This window comes from Ornithorhynchus anatinus, chromosome 17 (assembly GCF_004115215.2).
Source record: "Ornithorhynchus anatinus isolate Pmale09 chromosome 17, mOrnAna1.pri.v4, whole genome shotgun sequence".
Taxonomy (NCBI): Eukaryota; Metazoa; Chordata; class Mammalia; order Monotremata; family Ornithorhynchidae; genus Ornithorhynchus; species Ornithorhynchus anatinus.
Genome location: NC_041744.1, coordinates 3,310,963 through 3,332,352, shown reverse-complemented (window position 1 = coordinate 3,332,352; position 21,390 = coordinate 3,310,963). Strand labels below are relative to the sequence as shown.

Genomic DNA, 21,390 nt, shown 5'->3' with positions numbered 1-21,390 from the left:
CCCAGGCTGCTCCCGGGAAGCGGTTGTCCCCACTCAACTTCCAGGCCTGTTCCCGCGTCTCCTCTCTGAAGCGTCGGGCCGGTGGCTATCCCTGTGGCCTGGCCCCGGAGGGCGGGCCCGTCGCGGCGCGAGACGGAGGGAGCCCCCTCACCTGCCCCGGGAGCTGCGGCGGGCGGCGGCGGGCTGGCAGGCTGGACACTGCCATTCCCCTTCTGGGATCTCATAGAGGGCCGGCCTCAGGCAGAACAGGTGGAAGGCTTTATTACACTCGTCGCACAGGATCAGCTTGTCGTCTTCACCTGCGGGGAGGGAGACACGAGGGATAAGCGCGGGCGGTACCGTCTGAAGGCACAGCCACTCGCTGACCACCGTCGGCCCAAACGAACGAGCCACTGGGGACGGTGTTTGCCCCAACCGGTAGTCGAGATGACTGGTAGCTGGGTGCCTGGAGAGCCCTGCAGTGGCCACTGGATAAGCAGCATAGCCTAGTGGATACAGCAGGGACCCGGGAGTCGTGACGTGAGTTCTAATCCCGGCTCTGACGCTTGTCCGCTGTGTGACCTTGGGCGAGTGCCTCAGTCACCTCATCGGTGAAAAGGAAATTAAGACCGTCAGCCCCATGTGGGACATGGACTGTGTCCAACCTAATTAGCTTGTATCTACTGATTGTGCAGACCACACCGTCGGTTCGGGGGTTGATTCTGCCTGCTCCCGCTGAGGGGCAGGAGGTGGGGCCGCCACGGTCCCAATGGGTTTCTCCCCGGACCCCACACCTTACCGTTTGGGTCTCGGTTCAGGGGAAAACCGTTTTTCTCCCAACTCCTGATTTCGGGACTGCCTTTGAGGTCAGCGCCCTTAGCTGTTGTGGGCAGAAGGTCCCCCAGGCCGGCTCAGGCGTCCCCGTGGCCCTGCCCGCCCGCTGGCCCTCCCGTCCGTCCTTCGGTCCCCGGGGCGGCGACGGCAGCGGTTACCTTTCTTGCGGCACACTTTGCAGCGGGCGTTCTCGGCGGACATGTCCCACTTGATGCAGGCGTCCAGCATGCCCAGCAGCACGTGCATCCGGGAGAAGGTCTGGGCCTCGCGGATCGCCGACTTCCACTTCTCCAGGGCCGACGCCACCTGCGGGGACGCCCGGAGGGGCCGGTGGCGTTGGCTGGCGAGCGAGGGGTGACCCCGGGGACGCCTCCCTCGCGGCCCCCGGGCCCGGCCCGCGCTAGCACCCCACGCTCCCCCCGGCCCCCGGGTGACCTCAGGGGCCAGGAAGGGGAAGTCCCTCGCCCTCGGCAGAGCGGGCCGTGGTGTCTCGGCTGGGAACGGGCCGGGAAGCCTATGCCCCGGGGCCAGCGGGAGCACCCCACTTAGCTCTGCTCTCCCTCAACCGACCCACCCGGCGGTGGGGCTCGCCCCGGGCCGCCATGGGTCCCGACCCCAAACCCCGGCCGGCAGTTTATAAGGAGCCACTCCTTGGCGGGGTGGACGCGAGGCTGGGGGGGGGGGGGGGGGGGGGGGGGGTTCTCCTGGCATCCCGACCGGCACGGGTGCGCCGACCCTCTGTCCCCGCCTCGTCTCCACGATGGGGTCCGTGGGGATTGGGCCACGGTGGGAAACGCTCGCCCTCGGCTTGTCGGGGGACGGGGCTGAGCGGAGGGAAATGGTTTAGGCACGTGGGTAGAGAGGATGCAGCAAGCGGGGCTGCTCGAGGTGAGGCTGGGGGGGACGGGACAGACTGTGGGCCACCGACGTCTCAGCCGCAAACGGGCTCCGGGTGCATCTAAACCCCTCCCTCCCACGGCACCGAGCCGGGATTCCGTCTTACAGACGTCCCATCCGTCCTTTCCTCTGAAAACCCGGGCCAGACCTTCAGGAGTCAGGGGAGGAGAGGAGAGGGGAGGAAAGGAGGGAAGAGGAAAGGAGAGGAGAGGAAAGGAGAGGAGAGGAAAGGAGGGGGGCCGTTTTTGGACAGCCAGAGGGAACGGTCACAACCACCGATGGCCTGCACTGCCCTCCCGTGGACACACGGGCGACTGCAAGTTCTTTCTGGAAAACCCCAAAGTCCCACCTAGGCCCCCCGACTTCCCAGGCTTTCGGTCCGCGACACGTGGCTGCTTCCCCCGATCCCAACCCGGCGCCAGACGGTCCCCCCGTTCCCTCCACGTGAGACTCGGACGGGCCGAGCGGAGCCCCGAAAACCCCCAAGGGCAGGGCCGCCTCCGCCGGGACCGCCGGCCCCGAGACCCTCCCGGCTCTAAAGGTCAGTGAGAGGCAGAGCCGGGAGCGGCGGGCCCGGCTCAGCAGGCCCCCGTCCTCCTCCCCCGAGACGGAAGGAAGCCCGGCACCCACCGGCTCGTCGCCCGGAGGCCATTCGGGAGCCAAACACGACCTGGGATTTTTGCCGACTGGCTCGTTCCCCCGCCGCCACAGAGTCGCGGGGAGGACGGGAGGTAGAAGGTGCTCGGAAGCCCCCGCCTCGGCCTGGAAAAAGCCCGGGTTCTTAACGGCCCACCTGGCCCCTCGGGAAGCGGGCACCCATCGGGGGCGAGACGGGGCCCACGGGAAGCCGGGGCCCCGCCGCCGTCCTTCCCCGGCGCCCCGCCCGGGGGCCGCGCCGGCCGCGGAATCGATTTTCCGAGAAACCGCCCCGTGGTTCCGGCCGACGTGCTGTGTATCTTGGCCTCGTGGCTCAACCTGCTAAAAGCTCAGAGTTTCCTTCCCGCCCCTAAGGCCTTCTGGAGCTGGGGCCGGGCTGGGGGCTGGGGGCCGGACCGCACCTGTGGACCGTCCGAGGGGGCGGGGAAAGGCCCGGCGAGAGGGACGGGAGGGGCGCGGGGTGGCCGACCTGCAGCCGACGAGAAAACGGGCCACGATGGGGAATGTGGTACCAGAAAGATGAATGGACCCCATAGCCAACTAGAGGCCCGTTTGGGGTACTTGCGGGAGAGCAAGATTTGCCCTGTGGCTCCCACCAGCCCACCCCGATCCCCATCACCTCCACCATCCCCTCTCCTGAGTCCCTGGCCCTGACTTCGAGCCCTATTTATCCGGTGAGGACACCGAGGAGCAGCACGGCCTAGTGGCAAGAACCCGGGCTTGAGAGTCAGAGGATGTGGGTTTTAAGCCCGGCTCCACCACTTGTCTGCTCTGTGACCATGGGCAAGTCACTTCCCTCTCTGGGCCTCAGTCACCACATCTGCGAAACGGGGACTAAGAGCCCCGTGTGGGACAGGGACCGTGTCCAACCCGATTCCCTTGTATCGACTCCAGAGTTTGGAAAAGTAGTGGGCACATAGCAAGCGCTGAATGAATACCATCATTATTATTATTGTCATGGCACCCGGGCTCGGCTCTGCCGCTCCGCTCTTGTCCCGGAGAAGTGGGAACAGAAGGCCGTGGTCCCACCTGGCATCGGCCCACTTGGGCGGTCGGGGATGGAGGAAGGGAGGTGTGGGGGGTAGGAAGAGCGCGGAGAGCCCAAACACGACTGCCAACAATAATGCAGACAGACAGACACGAGCCAAAGGGGCCTAATCCGCACCATGGATGGGAATGGACTTTCTCCAGAACAACTCCCCCGCCTCTGCCGGACGGCCCCGTCTGGAAGGCCGTCTCTAATCACCATCGAGCTAACTGCTCTACCGCTTTCCCTCCCTGTCACTCGGGGACCCACCTCCAGCTCCCCGCCACGCCATCGAAGAGACCCCTCCCCTTTCTAACATCCCAGCAGGAAAGAACAGCACCTACGGCACGAGGCCTCCGTAAAACCTCGGGAAGGCTACGCTACGGCTGAGGTAGCCACCGCCGTGGCGACGGGGGTGCCCTGGACACCGGGCCACGAGGAGCCCGAAATCCTGCTCCTCTCGCCGCAGGCCCCTACTGATTCTTGTTTCTCTCTCCTTCTCTCTTAGGGTGCTTTAGGGCCTGCTGCACTGTTCCCGACACGTCCGTCGCTGGGCTTCCCCCGCCTCTACTCGTGAGCCTCTCAAGGGACAGGGTCAGTGTCCAATTCCCAATTCTGGTGAATCGGGGGAGAGAGGGAGGGAGAGAGGGAGGGAGACACACACACACCAAGACAGACCATACAGTCCTCTAGACTGCAAGCTCGTTACAGGCAGGGAACATGGCTGATTCCGCGGCACCATACTCTCCCAAGCGTTTAGCGTAGTAAGTGCTCAATAAATACCACTGACGGATCGACTGAGAGAGTAGGTGAGGGGTGGGAGGGAGCGTGCCCTGTCGCCATGGATTAAAACAGCTGGATGAATTGGGAGGAGCTGGAGGAGGAGGAAGAAAAAAGGTTCCGAGGAAAAAAGGGAGGAAAAGAGCAAGCAGAGGTGGTTGGCGGTGGGGGTGACGACAGCGGCACCAGAGAGAAGGCACGGCCTGCGGAGGTGGCGGTGGAGGGGAAGGGGAAAGGCCCGGGCCCCCGCCGGGGTCGATCCCCCAACGCGGCACTCCCGGCGGCCGTCTCGGGGCCAAGTCCGATCGATACCTTTGCCTCCTCTGCCATCTTCTTCTCCTCGTCCACTTCCTCCGTCTTTGCCACTGAATCCTCCCCTTGGTGTTTCCTCCTCTTCTGTTTGGGAGCCATGAAACCTTGCAGGAATTTTTTGATGACGCTGGCCTGGAGGGAGATCACACACTCCCCGAAGTCCTTCAGACTCTCCAGAGACAACACCTGCGGGAGGCCACGTCAGGGGCGGGTCAACTTCGACCAGTCCACCGATCCACCCGCCAGAGGTACCGATCGAGCGCTTACTCCGGGCAGGGCGCTGGAAAGGCCGGCCCCTCCCAGATCTGACCAGATGGCAGCCCGTCGACCCTAAAGGGCCTCGGCGGGGTCGTTTAGAAGTTCTTTGCTCTGCCCCCCGCCCTCCGACCCCACGCTTGAACGGAGACTGCGCGGGACAACGGCTCGGACCGACCGAGCCCCGCTAGGGGACAGACGCCAGGCGTCCGGTGCCTTAGGCTCCGCCTTGCCCCACCCGAGTGGGCGCTAAGGGGCGGCGGGTGGAAGCGAGTCGCAGCCGGACGTCCCCGCCGTCGGGGTCCTCCCGGCGGGCGGGAACGTCGGCCCGGGTTCTCACCCTGGCTTCAAACTCGGACGTCTCGTCCACGTAGCCGAGCCCGCCCTTCTGGAGGCGGGTGGCCACCTCGATGAGATCGCTACGCAGGAAGTTCAGGAGCTCCTGGTTGCCGTCGCAGGACTTGAGGCCCAGGTTCTGCTTCCGAGCCAGGTGGATCGAATGGGTGATGTCCTGGTACCTGCCCGAGTCAAAGGGAAGGCCCGTCGAACCTCGGCCCTCGAGGGCGGAGGATGCCACAACCGACCCAGATGCCGGGGGAGTGGCCGGTTGGTCCGAGCCGGGGCCGGCCCACATCCCCAGAGGCGAAGGGGAGTCTCCGAGTAGGAACCCGGGGCCGCCAACCGCTCCCGATGCCGTGGCGGGCAGCGAGGCGGAGCCGGGACAGCGCGCGTGGCCGGCAGAACCGTTACCTCTTCTGCAGTCTCTCCTTCAGCTGGCTCTCCCGGACTCCCTGAGGGTGGAGACAGCTCAGCAGCTCATCCAGCTCCTTCTGGCTGTCGCAGAGAAACCTGCAGTACGGGGACACGAGCCGGCGGGACTGAAGGCGGGCCCGGCACCGTGCCAGGGCGGAGGCGGGCCCAGGCGCCAACGCTTCTCTGCAAAGGACTAAGGGGACAGAGGAAGAGGAACCACCGTCCCTTGGACCGTAAGCTCCTAGAGGACAGGGATCAAGCCCCAAACTTCTCCTCTACGCACCCTCCTGCCCCACAACCCCCTGGCATGACGCTCTGCCTTTGGCAGGGCCCCAAAGAGGAGGAGGAGGAGGAGGACGAAGTGGTGGCCGGGAGCCACGTTAGCCACGTTACCAGAGGTTCTGGCCCTGGTTGGGTACGGTCGTCTCGATGGGGATTTCGGCCGTGGGTCCGTGCTGACTGTTTAGGCTGAGGGCGGCTTTCCTGCCTATAAGAGATTTATAAGAGACTCGTTAAGGATGGAAAAATCAATCGATGGTAATTATTGAGCGCTTACTGGATGCAGAGCACTGTACTAAGCGCTTGGGAGAGTACGATCTAACAGATGTAGACATGTTCCCTCCCCAACGAGGAGATTACAGTCTAAGGGTGGGACGGCTTCCCAGGCCAAAGCCAAGGTGAGAAAAGTTCGCTGGGCTGCCGTCGCCAGATACATGCTGGAGAGGAGGAGGAGGAGGAGCAAGGAGAAGGCGAGGGTGGAAAAGGGCCTGTTTCTACTCCCCAGCAACCGTTCACCCGGCACAGCCACTCGGGGAGAGCCGCAGGAAGAGGGGAGCACAAGCCTGGAGTTCTGCGCCTTCCCAGACCTACCCCCCCGAAACCGGGGAAGCCGCCGGGGTCCGAGTGGGCTCCCCGCAAACTTCACCCCAGGAGAGGCGAGGCAGCCACTCACCCCGCGGGTGGCAGTCGTTGTCATCGGAGTCGGTAGAGGCCCGCTGACCACGGGGGAGGGCGAAGCGGTAGTCTATGCCGTCGTGGACCCAGCCCTTCTCGATGAACAGTCCGGGCACTTCGTCGGAGAACAGCCAGTACCTGCAAAGGACGCCCCGCTTAGCTCGGCCGCCCGCGGGACCGCGGCGATGGGCTCGTGCTTGAGGAGCGGCTTCCACGATCCCAGGGAGCCTCCGGCCGGCAGGGAAGCCAAAAAAGATCTAAACCACAGGGGTGGCCGAGCCCAGAAGCCCAGGAGGTGCGGGGACCCTGGGCGGAGGCCCAAGTCAAGGTCGATCTCCACGCCAGGCCATCACCACCCTCTCTCCTGGTTTTTGGGAGACCCGGGAGCCAAGTGGGTCCTCTCCGTTTCTCGACAGGAAACGCGCCAGGGCGCCCCCGAGATGGTGCCCCGAGGAGCAGAGGAGCGCGGGCGCTACCTGTTGTGGTTACGGTCCGTCCCGATGGGCGTCCTGCGCATCACCAGCTTGGCCTTGGCTATGCCCTCCTGGAAGGTCTTCTCGGCGGCGGCCTTATGCCTCCGGATCCTCTCCTCTTCGGCCTCGCGCTCGAGTTTCACTGTTAAAAGACCCAAAATGGCCGCGTCGGCCGACTTCTCCCCAACCTCCGAATGGAAATGGGCAGGAGCCCCATCCCAAGGACAAGCTGGGGAATTGGGGCCATTGTCATGCACACGCCACAATTCCAAGTCCAGGGCTCCCTGAGAGGTTCTTCCCTTTCCTGTTTCTACCACCACTGAGAAACATCCATCCATCTTGCAGGTCCCCCGCCCCCCCCGTCCCCACCCGACACCGTTTCTCATCCTACAGAGAAAGGGAGTCTATTCAGATGTACACACTAAAATCCCATTAAGACGCTCACGGTTTAGGACCAGAGTCGCTGGACTGATGGCTCATCGGGGAAAAGCGGAGAGAGCGCCCGGAAAGGCCGCGGGGACGGGGGGGCGGGAGAGACAAATGTTCCCCTCCGCTGAGCAGGCAGGGCACCCAAGAAGAGAGTCGGGCTAGGTGACGGTGAACCCGAAGCCAGACTTTCTGGAGAAAGGGGATTTCTAGCATCCCCACACTCCAATCTAATGGGATTTTGTTGAACTTTAGCACCTGAAGATCAGAAAGCTTCTGGTCAACAAAACGACTGGTCATTTTCTCGCTGAAATCTGTCTGTTGGTCTGAGTGTTGATTCGGTAAATGGGAGAGGTCGATTAAAACAAATACTGGTGACTCGTTCTCACCAATGGGGGAGGTGGGGAGAAGAGGAAGAGGAGAGGCACAGATAGGACAGTGAACTCCGGGGACGGTGAACTCCAGGGAGTCGGGGGAGAGCAGAAAGGGACAGTTTGCTGACAACGGGGACTGGGACCGGGGAAAGGAAGAGTAGGGGAGGATAACAAAGAGCTTCCCGAGCCGAGCTCCAACGCACAGGGGGAAATGGGAAACGGAGAAGCAGCGGAAGCCAGCCAGCCAGACGGCCCGAGGAAATGGGGGGGGGGGGGGGGGTGAATGTGTGTGAGTGTGTGTAAAAGAGAGGTGGGGAAAGAGAAGAAAGATCAGAGAAGCTGATGTGAGGGCAAGTCTGGCAAGGAGAGGTCAGAGACACTGGGGTCACCGGGTCTGGGGGTAAGAGAAGGTGCCAGGGAAGGGCTGGGGAAATCAGGGTCTGGCTTTGGGTAGGCCGAGGGGGTTAGGGATAAAGATACATGGGATCGTCCACACAGTACATCTCAGAAAGAAAGCCATCCGCCCGCACCCAGATGGGTCGGGTCAGCGGCCCTCCCCTCCGACCTCGCCTCAGCGACCGACCGCTCCCCCCCGCCCGCCGCGGCCCGATCCTCCCGGCCCCCGACCTCTCATCTGCCGCTCCCGGAGCTCCCGCTCCTTCTTGGCCCGGATGGCCAGCAGCCTCCGGCTCTTGACGGCGCTTATCATGTCGTCGGCCTCGGTCTCCCCGGCGGGCTCCTGCCCGGCCGCCTCCCTCTTGCGGTCGGGGCGGGCCGGGCCGTCGTCGTCCTTGCCGCCCTCCCTGCTCTTGGCCTCCAGCTCCCGGCGCCGCTGCTTCTCGGCCCGCTTGCGGTCGTTCTCCTCCTTGAGCACGGCCAGCCGCTCCTTCCAGAGGCCGGCGGAGGCCTGCTGCTTGGCCTCCATGTGGTCCTGCACCGAGTAGGTCATGAGGATGCGGTGGCAGAGGGCGGCCAGGATCTGCAGCTTCTCCCGCGCCGACAGCTCGAAGAACTCCGCCGTCTCCAGCTTCTCCAGGGATTCGTCCTGCACCTCGTGGTCCTCGGGGCCGGCGGCCCCCTGGCCCTGGGGGCCGGGCTCCGAGCCCCGGCTGCCGCCCTCCTCCTCCTCCTCCTCCTCGTCCTCCTGCACGTCGGAGCGGCGCAGGCAGAGGCGCACCAGCTCCGAGACCGAGTGCAGGGTGAGGGGGATCTCCGACAGCCTCATGCCCAGCTCGGCGTAGTCCTCGGCGATCTCGTCCTGCAGCAGGGTCTGCAGCAGGACCACCAGGGCCCGGTTCAGGTAGAGGAAGCCGCCCTTGTCGGCGCTCAGGGCCTCCATGAGGGACACGGCCGTGACGGGGTACTGGGCGTCGGGCAGCAGCAGCCCCGAGTAGCAGCTGAGGAACTCCACGACCATGGCCACGTCCCCGAAGAGGGTGTTGGGCAGGCCCTCCGGGGTGTCCACCAGGCGGAAGGCCGGCAGGCTCCGGCCGCTCAGCTCCTGGTCCTCGTAGCGCCGCTGCTTCTCCAGCTTCTCCAGCAGCTCCCTCTCGCGTCGCTCCTTGGCCTTCTCCTTCAGCTTCTCCTTCAGCTCCTCGCGCTTCTTGCGCAGGTAGTCTTTGCGCTGCTCCTGGGACATGGAGGCCCAGCGCTTGCGGTGCTCCAGCAGCTCGTAGCGTTTCTGCACCAGGCCCCGCAGCTCCTCGGGGAGCCGGGCCCGGTCCTCGCTGGACAGCAGGCGGGCCGTCTTGGAGATGACGCACGACAGGGCCCCCTTCTTGTCCTCCCGGTCCTTGTTCTCCTTGTAGTAGGCGATCAGGTGGAGCGCCGCGGCGGGCAGCTGCTTGGGCGGCCGGCTGGCCGAGCGGGGCGTCCCCCCGGCGCCCCGGGGCCCCCGCGCCACCTTAGGGGTCCCTTTGGCCATGTCCAGCAGGGTCATCTGCTTCAGCTTCGTCTTCGGGCCCTTGGGCCCCTTTTTGGGGGACCGGCCCTTGCCCGCCGCGGACTTCTGCCCGTTTAGGACCCCCCTGGCCCGGCCCTTGGCCTTCAGGGCCTTGTCCCCGCCGCCCTTCCCGAGCTTCTTGGCCGCCGGCGGGCCCTTCTTGGCCCCGGGGAAGCTGGCGCCCAGCTTGCTCGGGGTCATCATCTGCATCATCTCCTCCAACTGCTCCTCGGGGGACTTGGGGGTCTTGGAGTTCTTCAGCTTGAGGGGGGAGCCGTTCAGAGACTTCTTCAGGTGCACGTGGCACCAGAGGGAGGGGCTCAGGGGCGAGCCCACCGAAGAGCCGTCCGCCTTGGGCTTCTTGGAAGGCTTCCGGTCAGGGGAGCCGGCGCTCTTCCTCTTGGCCGAAGGGTTGAGGGTCATGTACTGGAATGTGAGAAGACAAGGCCCCGGTTAGTCGTCGGGAAACGGCCCAGGGAAGCGGCGGCGGTGGGGTCTCGGGCATCCCTAGGGTTGGCGGGGCTGCCCGTTCCGACCCTCCCCCACTCTCCCTCGCCATGCATCCCGGTGGAATAAGTGAACTGGTGGGGGCGGGGAGGGGCACCCTACTAGCTCAGACTTGTGTCACCAACACCCCCCCAACCCCCCGCCCACATCCAATTATCGCATCACCAGTTCAATCACTCCTCCAGCTTGCCACCTCTCCATTTCACTCACTACATCTTTCAGTGACTTTTGAGACTCATTTTGGCCCCCTTGACAAAAAGCAAGAGATCACCACCCGCGGCCCGCGTTAGACTGGAGGCCCTCGGAGGACAGTCACTGTGTCTCGTCCCCTAGCGGGACTTCAGGGAGTGCTGGTGAATCGATCCATCGGGCACAAAACAATGACGGGCGATCACGTGATGAGGCGAGCCTCCTGCTAGATCGGAAGCTCCTTAAGGACCGCAGGGGCCAGGTCTGTTCTTTCACCCTCTCCACCGTCTCGGCATCGGGCTCCGGGAGGGGAGCTCAATCCATCACCCCGATGCCCACAGGTGCCAGGACACCCCACTTGAGTTGAGTAGCAGAATGGCCTAGTGGTAAGAGTCCAGGCCTGGAACTGAATCAGGGGACCTGGGTTCTAATCCCGGCTCCGCTGCTTGTCTGCTGTGCCAACTAGGGCGACTCACTTCACTTCTCTGCAACTCCGTTTCCTCAGCTGTTAAGAACTGGGGTTCAATCCCCGTTCTCCCTCCATTCAGACGGTACGCCCACAGTGGGGCAGGGACTGTGTCCGACTGCCCCGGATCTATCTCGGCGCTTACAACGAGTCTCGAGCCGTTGTAAAAGCTTAAGAGGCACCCCCCCGATCATTATAACTCACATTATTACTCCCTCCCTAGGTTCACAGTGAGGGCTCTCCTGAGACCTCCAGGTCATCCCGGGTGGAGAAACGGAACCAACAAAATTCAGCAGGGTTTTACGCGGGCATCTTCCCCAAGATGGCCACCACTGCTGCCCTCTTCAAAGAAGGAGGTGGGGCGGAAGCAGTCCGTTAGTAAACAGAGGCCTTGGAGCCAAGTTGCTGGGGGCGCTCAGTCAAGGGGAGACCAGATGCCCACTCTATGAGTCAGCGCCATATGCGGGGGCGGTGGGGAAGACATGCCCGTCATTGGCCAGGGAACCACAGCTACCTCACCAGGCCCCGCAGAGCCAGGAGGCAGAGGATGTGGAGGAGGAGGAAGAGGAGAAGAGCAATGGACCCTGAAGGGGTGGGTGGGACTCCCATGGGAAGTAGCTAGGCACCTGTTTCGCCCCTACCCCAACAGCCCAGCATTTGAGGGGAATGGTTGGCGGGGGGGGGGGGGGGGGGGGGGTTGGGGGTCTTCCTTGTATTCTTTTGCTTCTCTCTCCTCCACCTTCATCCATCAGTGGTTCTTATTAAGGGCTTACTATGTGCACAGCATTGTACATAGCACTTCAGAGTGCAATATGACAGAATTAGCAGACACACTCCCTACCCGTAACAAGCTTCTATCACCTGTCCCTTTCTCTCTGCCACCCCCAAGTTCACACCCCACCCCCTCCGCCCCATTTTAAACACAGCCCCGGAGCCCCCGTCAGGGGCCGGCTTTCCCTTTCACAAAGTACCGCGTAGGACGTGTCTAAGTTATGGTGTGGGCACATGCCCAGCGGCACGACGTGAGACAGAACGCGGCGGGGTAGAGACCGGGAATACCCGACTGAAAAGACGAGGTGACTTGCGGCTGGTCCATCGGGGCCCCGGGGCAGCAAACCCTCCGGCCTGCTGGGTGTCCGGAGGTGAGCCCCACCCCCCAAACCCGGCGTGGCTCTGCACACTCGAGCGGCTCCCCCGAGTGCGCTCCTGGTTGCGGCAGAGTGAGGGAGGAGTGGGAGGGGCAGCTGTCCAGGGAGCAGAAGAGGAGCCCCTCTCCTCCCCGCATCTGCCCTGGCCCTGTCCTCTCCCGGAAGCAGCCCGTCGGCCCTGCCCTCACGAGCTCCTCAGCGGCGGCCCCGAACGGGAGGGTTTTGTTCGGAAGTGTTCCTGTGGGTCTTGGTCCCAGAGGCTGCCCCTTTCCTTGCCCGGCCCCCAATTTCTGGGGTAGTTTTACGGGGGAGGAGGGAGGAAGGAGAACGGGCTAAAGGGCAAGGGGTGGGACCTAGAGAACACCGCCTCCCTCCATCCCCGGAGATCAACCACCTCCCCTCCCCCCGGGTGCCAAGTCCACACGCCACCAGGTAAGCCCCGCTGGCCTCCGATGGGGGTGTAGGCAGGCAGGCTCTCTCGGACAGGGAGCTTCCCCCCACCCACGTGCCCAACCTGCGGCAAATCCAGCGGGCTAAGAGAGCTTCTTCCCACAGAAAGAGGGTGAGAGGACGTGGGCCGGGGAGGAAGAGACGGCTGGGCTTCCCGCCCACCCAGTCAACAGCGCTCGGGCTCTCTGCGTGCTATGTGAACCTGGTCCTGTCAGCCCACACTCGGGCCTTTCCGCAGGTCCGTCCGGCCCCCCGCCTCCTTGTGAGACCCTAACCATCCCCAGGCAGCAGACTCTATGGGGCTGGACGTGTCGGCAACGGAGCCCGCCACCCCGGCCCGGTCCCGGGTGGGCCTCGCCGACACCCGGTCGGGCTTCCTAGCACACGCCACCCAACCCGGCCCCGAGATCGGTTCAGCTTCTCAAGGGCTTGCCGGGAGACCTCCCCCGACGCAACCGCAGGGAGAAGGGATACAGCCCTTCGGCCCTCCCTCCCTACACACCCTCTAACGGCGGGTGCCCTTTGCTCCTTCGGTCACCTGAGGAAGCCCCGTTCAACTTTAACGCCCAAATGGACATGCCCGGAATCATCCGGGAGATCTCCGGCAAGTAGAAAAGACGGTCTGACCACAGAGAGGGACGGGAAGAGAGCGTTTTCTGTTTCGCAGCCCGCACAGGCCCTAGTCCGGGAGGCCAACGAGCTAGCCCAACATCTGCTCCCCCCACTCTTGGGCCCTCAAGATTGCGATCACTTCCCACGGAACCATCCCTCAGCTCTTACCCTCTTCCTCTTCTACTCCCTTTTCCCACTCAACACCAGCATGACCTAGTGGCTACAGCCCGGGGCTGAGAGAAAGACCTGGCTCCTAATCCTGGCGCTGCCACTTGTCTGCTGTGTGACCCTGGGCAAATCTTTTCACTGGGCTTCAGTTCCCTCATGTGTAAAATGAGAATTAAGACTGGGAGCCCCAAGTGGGACAGGGACTGTGTTTAACCTGATTACCTTATATCTATCCCAACACCATGCTTGACACATAGGCGGTAATTAACAAACACCATCATCATTATATTATTCCTCAATCCCACCTTCTCACCGAGCCTCGTTCTCCACTCCCCCGCCTCCCATCCCTTGCTTCCTCCCTGCTTGAAACCCACCAGACCCCAGCGACCCCGGCAACTCCACAGCCCTCCGCCACCTCCTCCATCCGTCTCTCAGGCCACAGCCTCTCAACTGCCATAGGGTTTCGATGCCCTCAATCATCCACGCGTTGTCGGCTTCCACACGCCACGTATTCGTCCACCTACCCATCCTTTCATTCTCTTTTTCTATTTTGGACCTGGAGCCCCTGCTAGATTATAAACTCCTTGAGGACAGGGATTGGGTCTTCTAACTACTACACTCTCCCCAAATGCTGACAACAGTGCTCTGCACACAGCAGGTGCTCATTCCGGGGGGCCGGAACGACCATCGGGGACTCTCTGGAACTAGGAGAGTCGGGACATTTTACGGGTCAAACCGCGGGAATCGCTTTTCGTTTGAAAATTCAAAAGGAAAAAAGCCCAAGACAGAGGCCAGAGTCGGTGCGCCTTGCCTAATTAAGTGAAGCTTCTTCAAATGGGCCGCCCCGCCCGCTTCTCTCCTCCTGCTTCTAAGTCCTGCCTGGAACACGGCTCGGGGGGGCAAGAGGAGGCTGGGGTGCCCTGGAGAGAAGTCAGGGTGCCGTGTGGTCCAGCCTGCCCTAAACTCCATGACAGAAGCGGGGGGAGAGCGGCGGCCACACGGAACACCCCGCTCGAGCCAGTGGGCCCCGCTTCCGATAGGAAGCTGCCCGTGGGCCCGGCTGGGAAAAGGGAGTCCGGAGAGGGGGCTGGTGGTGGGATGAGGGGGGAGGGAGAGGAAGAGCAGAGAGGGGGCTGAGAGGGGGCCCCTGCACGTGGAGGGGGTGATCTTGGCCAAGCCACACAGCTCAAAAAATGAAAGAAATGGACTCACCCAACCCCCTCCCAACAGGCCGGCTCCCCCAGGCGAGCCAGGTCTTCGGCAGCTGGATCGTGTCAGCATTGGGCATGCTGGGCGGTCCCAGCCGGGTGGGAGCCGGCGCGGCTGGACTCGGGGGGATCTGAAAAAGTATAAAACCACTTATGTGCAGAGGGCCCCACCCCCCGCCCCACCCCCCCCACGGAGCGCTCAGCGCGCACACACACACTCAGCTGGGGGTCGGGGTGGGGAAAACAGAGGACTCGCCGGCCGGCTCCATCAAGAAAAGAAAACACGGCGGCCTGGGGCAGCCTCTCGGGCAGGAGGGCTGAGGGGGAAGGTCAACGAGGGCCCACAGTAAGCGCTCGATAGATCCTATCGGTTGACTGATAGACCGATCGATCGCCGGCCCTAGGGATGAACACGGGGAGTCCAGTTCCTCCGTGGCTTCCCGGCCCTCTCCGAGCTCAGTCCCACGGCGCTTGCGTCCAGATCCCTAATTGATTTTTGCGTCCTTCTCCCCCGCTCGTTGAGGGCAGGGACCATGTCTACCAAATCTGTGGTATTGGACTCTATCCCAAGTGCTTAAGTCCAGTGCTCTGCACACAATAAGCGCTTAATGAATACTAAGGGTTCACGGACGGACTGCCGAGTTTGAGTCCACCCAGCTCTGGTTTTCCCAGAATGCTTTCACAATTCCTAACTCACTGGGTCCGCCCAAAATCCCTGCAGGGGAGGGAGAGGCAGGAATCACAAGCCCCATTTTAGAGAAGAGGGGACCGAAGCCCGGAGAGGTTTGGCGACTTGCTTGAAGTCACTCAGCCGCCCAGTGGCTGAGCTCTCCTAGAACCCGGATCTCCCAACTACCAGACCTGCATTCTTCCCGCACGAACCTTTCAAAGCCTGTTGGATGGTGGCCAGCGCCTGGACAGCAACTGGGAACATTTTGTGGAAAAAATAAATAGGTGAAATATGGGAGGGCTGGGGGCGGAGCAGGATCACCTGCCCCAGAGTCTGAGAATTACCCTAGAGGAAATCCTAGACTCAGACACAACATAGACAGCTAAAAAATACACATGACCGAGCTAAGTCAGCTACACCCAAACTGTCTCGTTTACCGTGTTTTCACCTGAACCGGGAGCAGAGGTAGCCCATTGCAAAGTCGGGGCCACGTGTGATCTACGCCCCGGATACCTGTGGGCTTCTTTTACCCGAACGAGCCAGTCACGCCCTCTCCACGGCTACCTTCTCCTTAAACTCCTTTCTTGCTCTTGGGAGCATATTGACAAGTGCAGAGGCTCCAGAGGACGTGTGCACTGCACGTGACAATTTTTTTTAATGGTATTTGTTATGCGCTACGTGTCAAACACTGTTCTAAGCGCTCAGGTAGGCACAGATTCATCAGATCAGACACAGTCCCTGTCCCTTGCGTGGGGCTCCAAGTCTAAGCAGGAATTCACCCACTTCACTTAGTGAAAACGTGCCCGTCGCTCTAGGCAGGGGCGCCAGCTCAGCCAGGCCCCGTCCCAGTGGAGCCCCCCACTGCTGCTTGGAGGCTTGGGAAGCCATGGCCGCCGTCTCCAATCCCCCTGTGGCGGCGCCTCTGCTGCTGGAGGAGAAAGGGTTGGCCGAGGGCAGGCCAGTCACTGGAACCGTCTCATAAAAGCGGAAGCAGCTCGCTGGCTTGGTCCTGGCCACTCCAAAGGGGGGAGCGTGGGGGCTCCCAAATAGCCCAGAGGGGTGCCTCGGCATGCTAGGAGTGGCCAACTTCTGCCTGGTGACCCCTAGGCCATCCTGCTGGCCTTACGTCCACTGGGTGTCCCGGGAGGGCAAGGGGAGGCCTGGGTTTTTCGAGGCCATTCAGGGCTGTTTCTGAAAAATCCAGATCGCACGCCATCGACACTGACCCAATCCAGTGGTTCAGCCTCCTTCGCCTTAACTTCTACCTGCTCTTGTTCCATTTTGGGGCCCACCTGCCCCTCCAGGTTGGAGCTCACTATGCTCCCGCTTCAGTTTAAAACCACTGCCAGCTGTGGCTGGGAGAATAAGGTTCCCCCGCCCCCAAATTGGGTCTAAGGGATTTCATCCACTCCCGCCCTCCCCGCCTTCCCAGTCACCCGCGAAAGGGGAATATGAGCGATCTTAGGACGGGGATACCATTTTCTGGAGAGACTATAGCACCAGCCTAGCTAGAGACCCTTCTAACCCACTCCCCCCGAACACCACTACATTCACACCCACAGATCTCCTCCGGGGGGATTTCTCTGGCCAGCAAACGGGGCAGGACCAGGAAGGAGGCACGGCAGGGCATCCCGGATGGAAGGCCGAGGTGGAGCAGCACAGATCAAAACCGGCGTCTTTCACTTCTTGGCACTTCTGGACCCAAGAGGACGCACTAAACGTCCTCCGATGTGTGCTCCGGAGCACGCGAGTGGCCAAACTCTCCTGGGTCAAGCTTAATGATAATAATAATTATTGTGGCATCTGTTAAACATTTACTGTGTGCCAGGCACTAAGCGTTGGGGTAGATACGAACAAACTGGGCTGGACACAGTTGCTGTCCCACTTGGGGCTCACAATCTTAATCCCCATTTTAAAGCTAACAGACACAAGTGAAATGATTTGCCCAAGGTCACACAGCAGACAAGTGGCAAAACCTGGATTAGAACCCAGGTCCTTCTGACTCCCAGCCCTGTGTTCAATCCACTAGGCCACGTTGCCTCTCTGAGGACGTGGAGGAGGAGGAAGGATGGTGGACGAGAGTGTGCAGGGAAGGAGGCACCCAGACGAAACTCCACTGGGCCGTTCTCAGACCTAGTTGGCGGGGAAAGCCCATACCAAATGGAAGCGGGCCCGGCTTCCTGGCCCCAGTAGGGTCCAAGTTGAGTAAGTCACCGGGAGCGATAATGCCGGCCCATCCAGAGTTCTCCTGGCTCGTTTGAGCCGCCTCTCCCCAGAGCTCCCGGCAGAGACTCTGGCTGGCCGGGCTGTCCGGGAGTCTGCGCCTTCTGGAATCTCAAGTTCCCAGAAGTAGAGGCTCTGTCTGACCCGAATAGATGGGATGATTCCATCGGCAGGGCCTGCCTCAACCCCAACAATCAGCAGGTGGTCCCAGGCCTGCCTCCACCCCTCCTTCCGGGAACCTGGGAACACCTCCTCCGTCCTCAGGATCACTAACACTCTCAGACCAGTAAACTTCCAAAATCTGAGGATTCTTTCTCTTCCTCATGAGACAGAAGAGAAACAAAGCTCTCCCCAGCCCTTCCCCACCCGGGACCAGAGAGGAGACCGCGCCTGCAAGCTGCTAGAATCCAAAGACTCCAGAACCCCCTCCTTCTTGGGGGAACTCTGGGGTTGTTCTCCCTCCCGGAAAAGTGGTCTTGGAGAAGGACCTGAGCTTAACGGCCCCTCGCCTCCCACGCGGCCCAGGCCAGAGTCCCACCTTCAGGAGCACAGCCATTTGGGAGAAACGGGAAACGTCACCTGTCCTGAACCTCGTGTGGAATGACTACCGACAAGTCTGGTGACTCAGTTCCCGCTCTCGCCCAGAGCGAGACAGCCCCTGGACTCTCTGCCCTTCGGCCACCACATCCGAAGGACGACACAAACGAATCTGGAAAACTCCCCGCTGAGCCCAAACGTAATACTCCCACCCAGGCCCAAGCGGAGTCAGTGGAGGGATCTTTTCCGAAGGAGTTTGGCCTCAAAATGTTAGGGTGGACGTAGCGAAGGGTCTGTGGTTCTTGTCCGGTCTCTGAGCTTAGCGGATGCAGAATCCCCTTTGCTGAACCAAGCTCCTTTCTCTCTCCTGGCCTGGCCCCAAGAGAGTCTTTGGCCCCTCCCCTGCGGGGCCCCCGGCGAGCTGAAGGAGACCCCGGGAGCCGCGTCCCTCCCCTTCCCCCCGAAGTGTCCGGACGCCCGGCCCAGATCGCCCCCGGGACCGGCGCCGCCCCGGCCGCTTACCTTGTAGGGATCGAGGAGGAAGTCGCTGAATTTGCTGGGCAGGGAATACTTCTTCACCAGCTGGTCTTCCACCACCCAGGGGGCGTTCTCGCCCATGCCCGCCCGCAGGGAGTTGTGGCGGATGAAGTAGCGCAGGATCTCCTTGTTGGGGGGCCGCTCCGTGCGGAGCAGGCTGTCGGCTGGGACGTTGCTGATGATCTGGGGGGAACGAGCGGGATGGGGCAACGGTTCATCCGGGCAGCTGGGGAGCCGTGCAGGGGTCTTCCCTCCCTCGGCCCGAGGCTAGGGGGAGACACGGGCTTTGGGGTCCCTCGGGTTCTCCTTCACATCCTCCCACCTGAACCCGACATGATCAGTCTGGACAGTCAAAGCCACACAAGGTGCAGGCCATTTCCAGACTGGGAGCCGAGCCGCCACCCCCACTCCTGGCCCCGAGGGGAAGGGACCCCATTTAACTCCCACCTATGCCTTCTCTCCCAATGCTTTGCACAGTGCTCTGCAAGCGCTTAATAAGTATTATCAGTACTGAAGGTGCTGGGGTTTCAGGAGGGCTTTCTGGGGGGCAGTGCTCTTCTCATCCCCGACACGTGAACGAGAGAAAGGCCGCCAAGAGAGAGAGCCTGACGGGCAGAGACAGAAAGTGAAAACCTCAACCTAGAAGCAGCAGCCGCACCGGATCTAGGGACCTAAGGCAGCGTGGGGGATTCTGGTCAGACTGGCGGGGCTGGGGTGCACCCCTGCTCGTGACTTTACGTCTGTTTGGAGACCGCCACTGGTCTCGGGCCGTTGGAGACGGCCTCCCTCTCTGATATCCCTGGATCTGGGGTTCGGACCCCAAAAGCATTCGTTCAATTCATTCACTCAATCGTATTTATTGAGCGCTTGCTGCTCGCAAAGCACTGCACTAAGTGCTTGGGAGAGAACAACGTAACAACAACCAGCCACCATTCCTGACTACAACCTCGGGGAATGACAACAGAGTTGGGAAAGAGGATACAACAGAAGTGTCGACTGAACCTGGAAAGGCGGCTCCGAAGACCCTTTAGCTAGGCGGGGTTGATCTAGAATTTCTTCTGCTACTTAGCACAGAGTAAGTGCTTAATAAATACAATGATGTTTATTATAGGAGGAAGTTTATAACAATCACCGCTACTGTCCACTTGAGTGTCCGTAATGACCCTCTTTCGGGGATGGAAGGAAGCCCCCTCCCCGCCCACCAGACAGAACTCAGAAGCTACGAACGGCCAACTCACCTTGTCTTCATTCTGCAACTTCACGTCATATTTGTGAGGCAGAAATTTCGGAGGGACCCATTTTTTCTCCCCCTTTTTCAGGGAAGAAGGAAGTTTTCTGGGAGATCGCCGGGCCCTGTCATCTGATCAAATCCACAGGGAGGGAAAAAAAAAAAATCAGAGAAGGGGCAGGACACCTAACTACTTCAGGTCGCAAAATAACCCATTCACCTCACTGATGGTGCTGGGAACCTAGGGGGCAGCTTTTCTCCTAGCAGCCACTTGGGTTCTGAATAATCCTCCTTCTTGCTTGAGAGATTCTTGTGCGTGTTTACGATGGGAGAGGCCGACCTCATCACGACCCCAAACGGAAAGGCTTCTCTAAAGGTCAAATCCCAAGGGAAGCTGGCGTGGCCTTAATGGACGGAGCACGGGCTTGGGAGTCAGAAGGACCTGGGATGCTGGGCTCTCCAACTGTAGTCCAGCCCTCACACTCCACTCTTCTAGAACCAGCGGCCTCACTATACCCAATCTCATCTATCTCGCCTCTGACCCCTTTCCCCTGTCCTCCCCCTAGCCTGGAGTTCCCTCCCCTTCCATATACTCCAGAACCCCACTCTCCCAACCTTCAAAGGATTACTACTGTCACACCTGCTCCAAGAGGCCTTCCCAGATTAAGGCCTCTTTTCCCCGGCTCACTCTCCCGTCTGTGTCATCTCTTCACTTCGATCTGTGACCTTTACTCATTTGACATTCACCCCACCCCCTACCCCACAGCACTTAGGTACATACCTTTAAATTATATATTATAAACTACTCATTCATATTACTGTCCGCCTTCCCCTATAGACTAAGCTCATCACAGGCAGGGAACTTGCCTGCTAATTCTACTGTAATTCTGCTTTAGGAAGCTCTTTCAAGTGCTTCATAAAATGCTTTGCACATAGTGAGCTCTCAATAAATACGATGAATATGGATGTTCAGCACAGTGCTGGGCACACAGGAAAGCACTGGATAAATAACACTGTTTTCTGTGAAGGGGGACTGTGGCTAAGATAATAATTATTGTATTTGTTAAGGGCTTACTGTGTGCCGGGCACTGAACGGGCCTTTCACCCGACCTGGGGATTTTACGTACTGATACTCTCCCTCCTGCTCTCCTCTTCCTTTAGGACCGGCTCTTTCTTCTGGTGGTCCGGAGCCGCCTGGCTGGAGTTCTCTTTGTCGCTGGATGGGGAGTCACAGGCACTGTCAGATTTCTTCTCGGGGACCACCTCCTCCTCCACCTTCTCCAGTGGGTGAATTTTCACAATCTTCACTTTCAGCATCTTCTCCTTCCCCACCTAGGAAGAAGGGAAGAGGCAGTGGCAGTTATAAGTAATAGCATGCACTAAGCACTCCCTGGGTGCACAGCACTGTACTAAGCGCTGGGAGAGACTCCCTAGTTGGGAATTAGATACGGTCCCTCAGGGGACTCGGAGTAGAAGTGGGGAGAAGGGACTGGAGACCGACACATCAGGAATGATGAAATATTAAAACCCAATGCAGAAACACACAAAATCAAAACTACATCAGTAGGAGGTGTAGCTAGACTTTTCAGTTCCGGGTGGGGGGGGGGGGGGTCACCATTCAGGACACACCCATAGCAGTTACTAATAATTATGGCATCTGTAAAGCTTTTACAATGGGTCAAAAACCATTCTAAACTCTGGAGTAGCTACAAGATTATTAAATTGGGCACAGCCCCTGTCCCTCATGGGGAAGTAAGAAGGCGGTCCGGTACTGAATTCCCACT

At 60.8% G+C, this 21,390-nt stretch overlaps 1 protein-coding gene across 4 annotated transcripts in view; it reads right to left on the bottom strand.

Annotated features, from left to right (window-relative positions):
- BAZ1B (bromodomain adjacent to zinc finger domain 1B) overlaps positions 1 to 21,390 on the bottom strand; it is a 39,558-nt gene that overhangs the window by 4,004 nt on the left and 14,164 nt on the right. The window contains exons 4-15 of one of the 4 annotated variants that reach the window (XM_029082027.2): positions 20,734 to 20,938; positions 19,617 to 19,738; positions 18,364 to 18,561; positions 8,349 to 10,089; positions 6,925 to 7,063; positions 6,447 to 6,586; positions 5,888 to 5,981; positions 5,492 to 5,590; positions 5,082 to 5,259; positions 4,487 to 4,672; positions 972 to 1,119; positions 152 to 299 (exon numbers count right to left, since the gene is read on the bottom strand). In XM_029082027.2, coding sequence (XP_028937860.1) covers positions 152 to 299; positions 972 to 1,119; positions 4,487 to 4,672; positions 5,082 to 5,259; positions 5,492 to 5,590; positions 5,888 to 5,981; positions 6,447 to 6,586; positions 6,925 to 7,063; positions 8,349 to 10,089; positions 18,364 to 18,561; positions 19,617 to 19,738; positions 20,734 to 20,938 — 3,398 coding nt within the window. The other 3 variants (XM_029082028.1, XM_029082029.2, XM_039914431.1) reach the window with 3 other exon arrangements.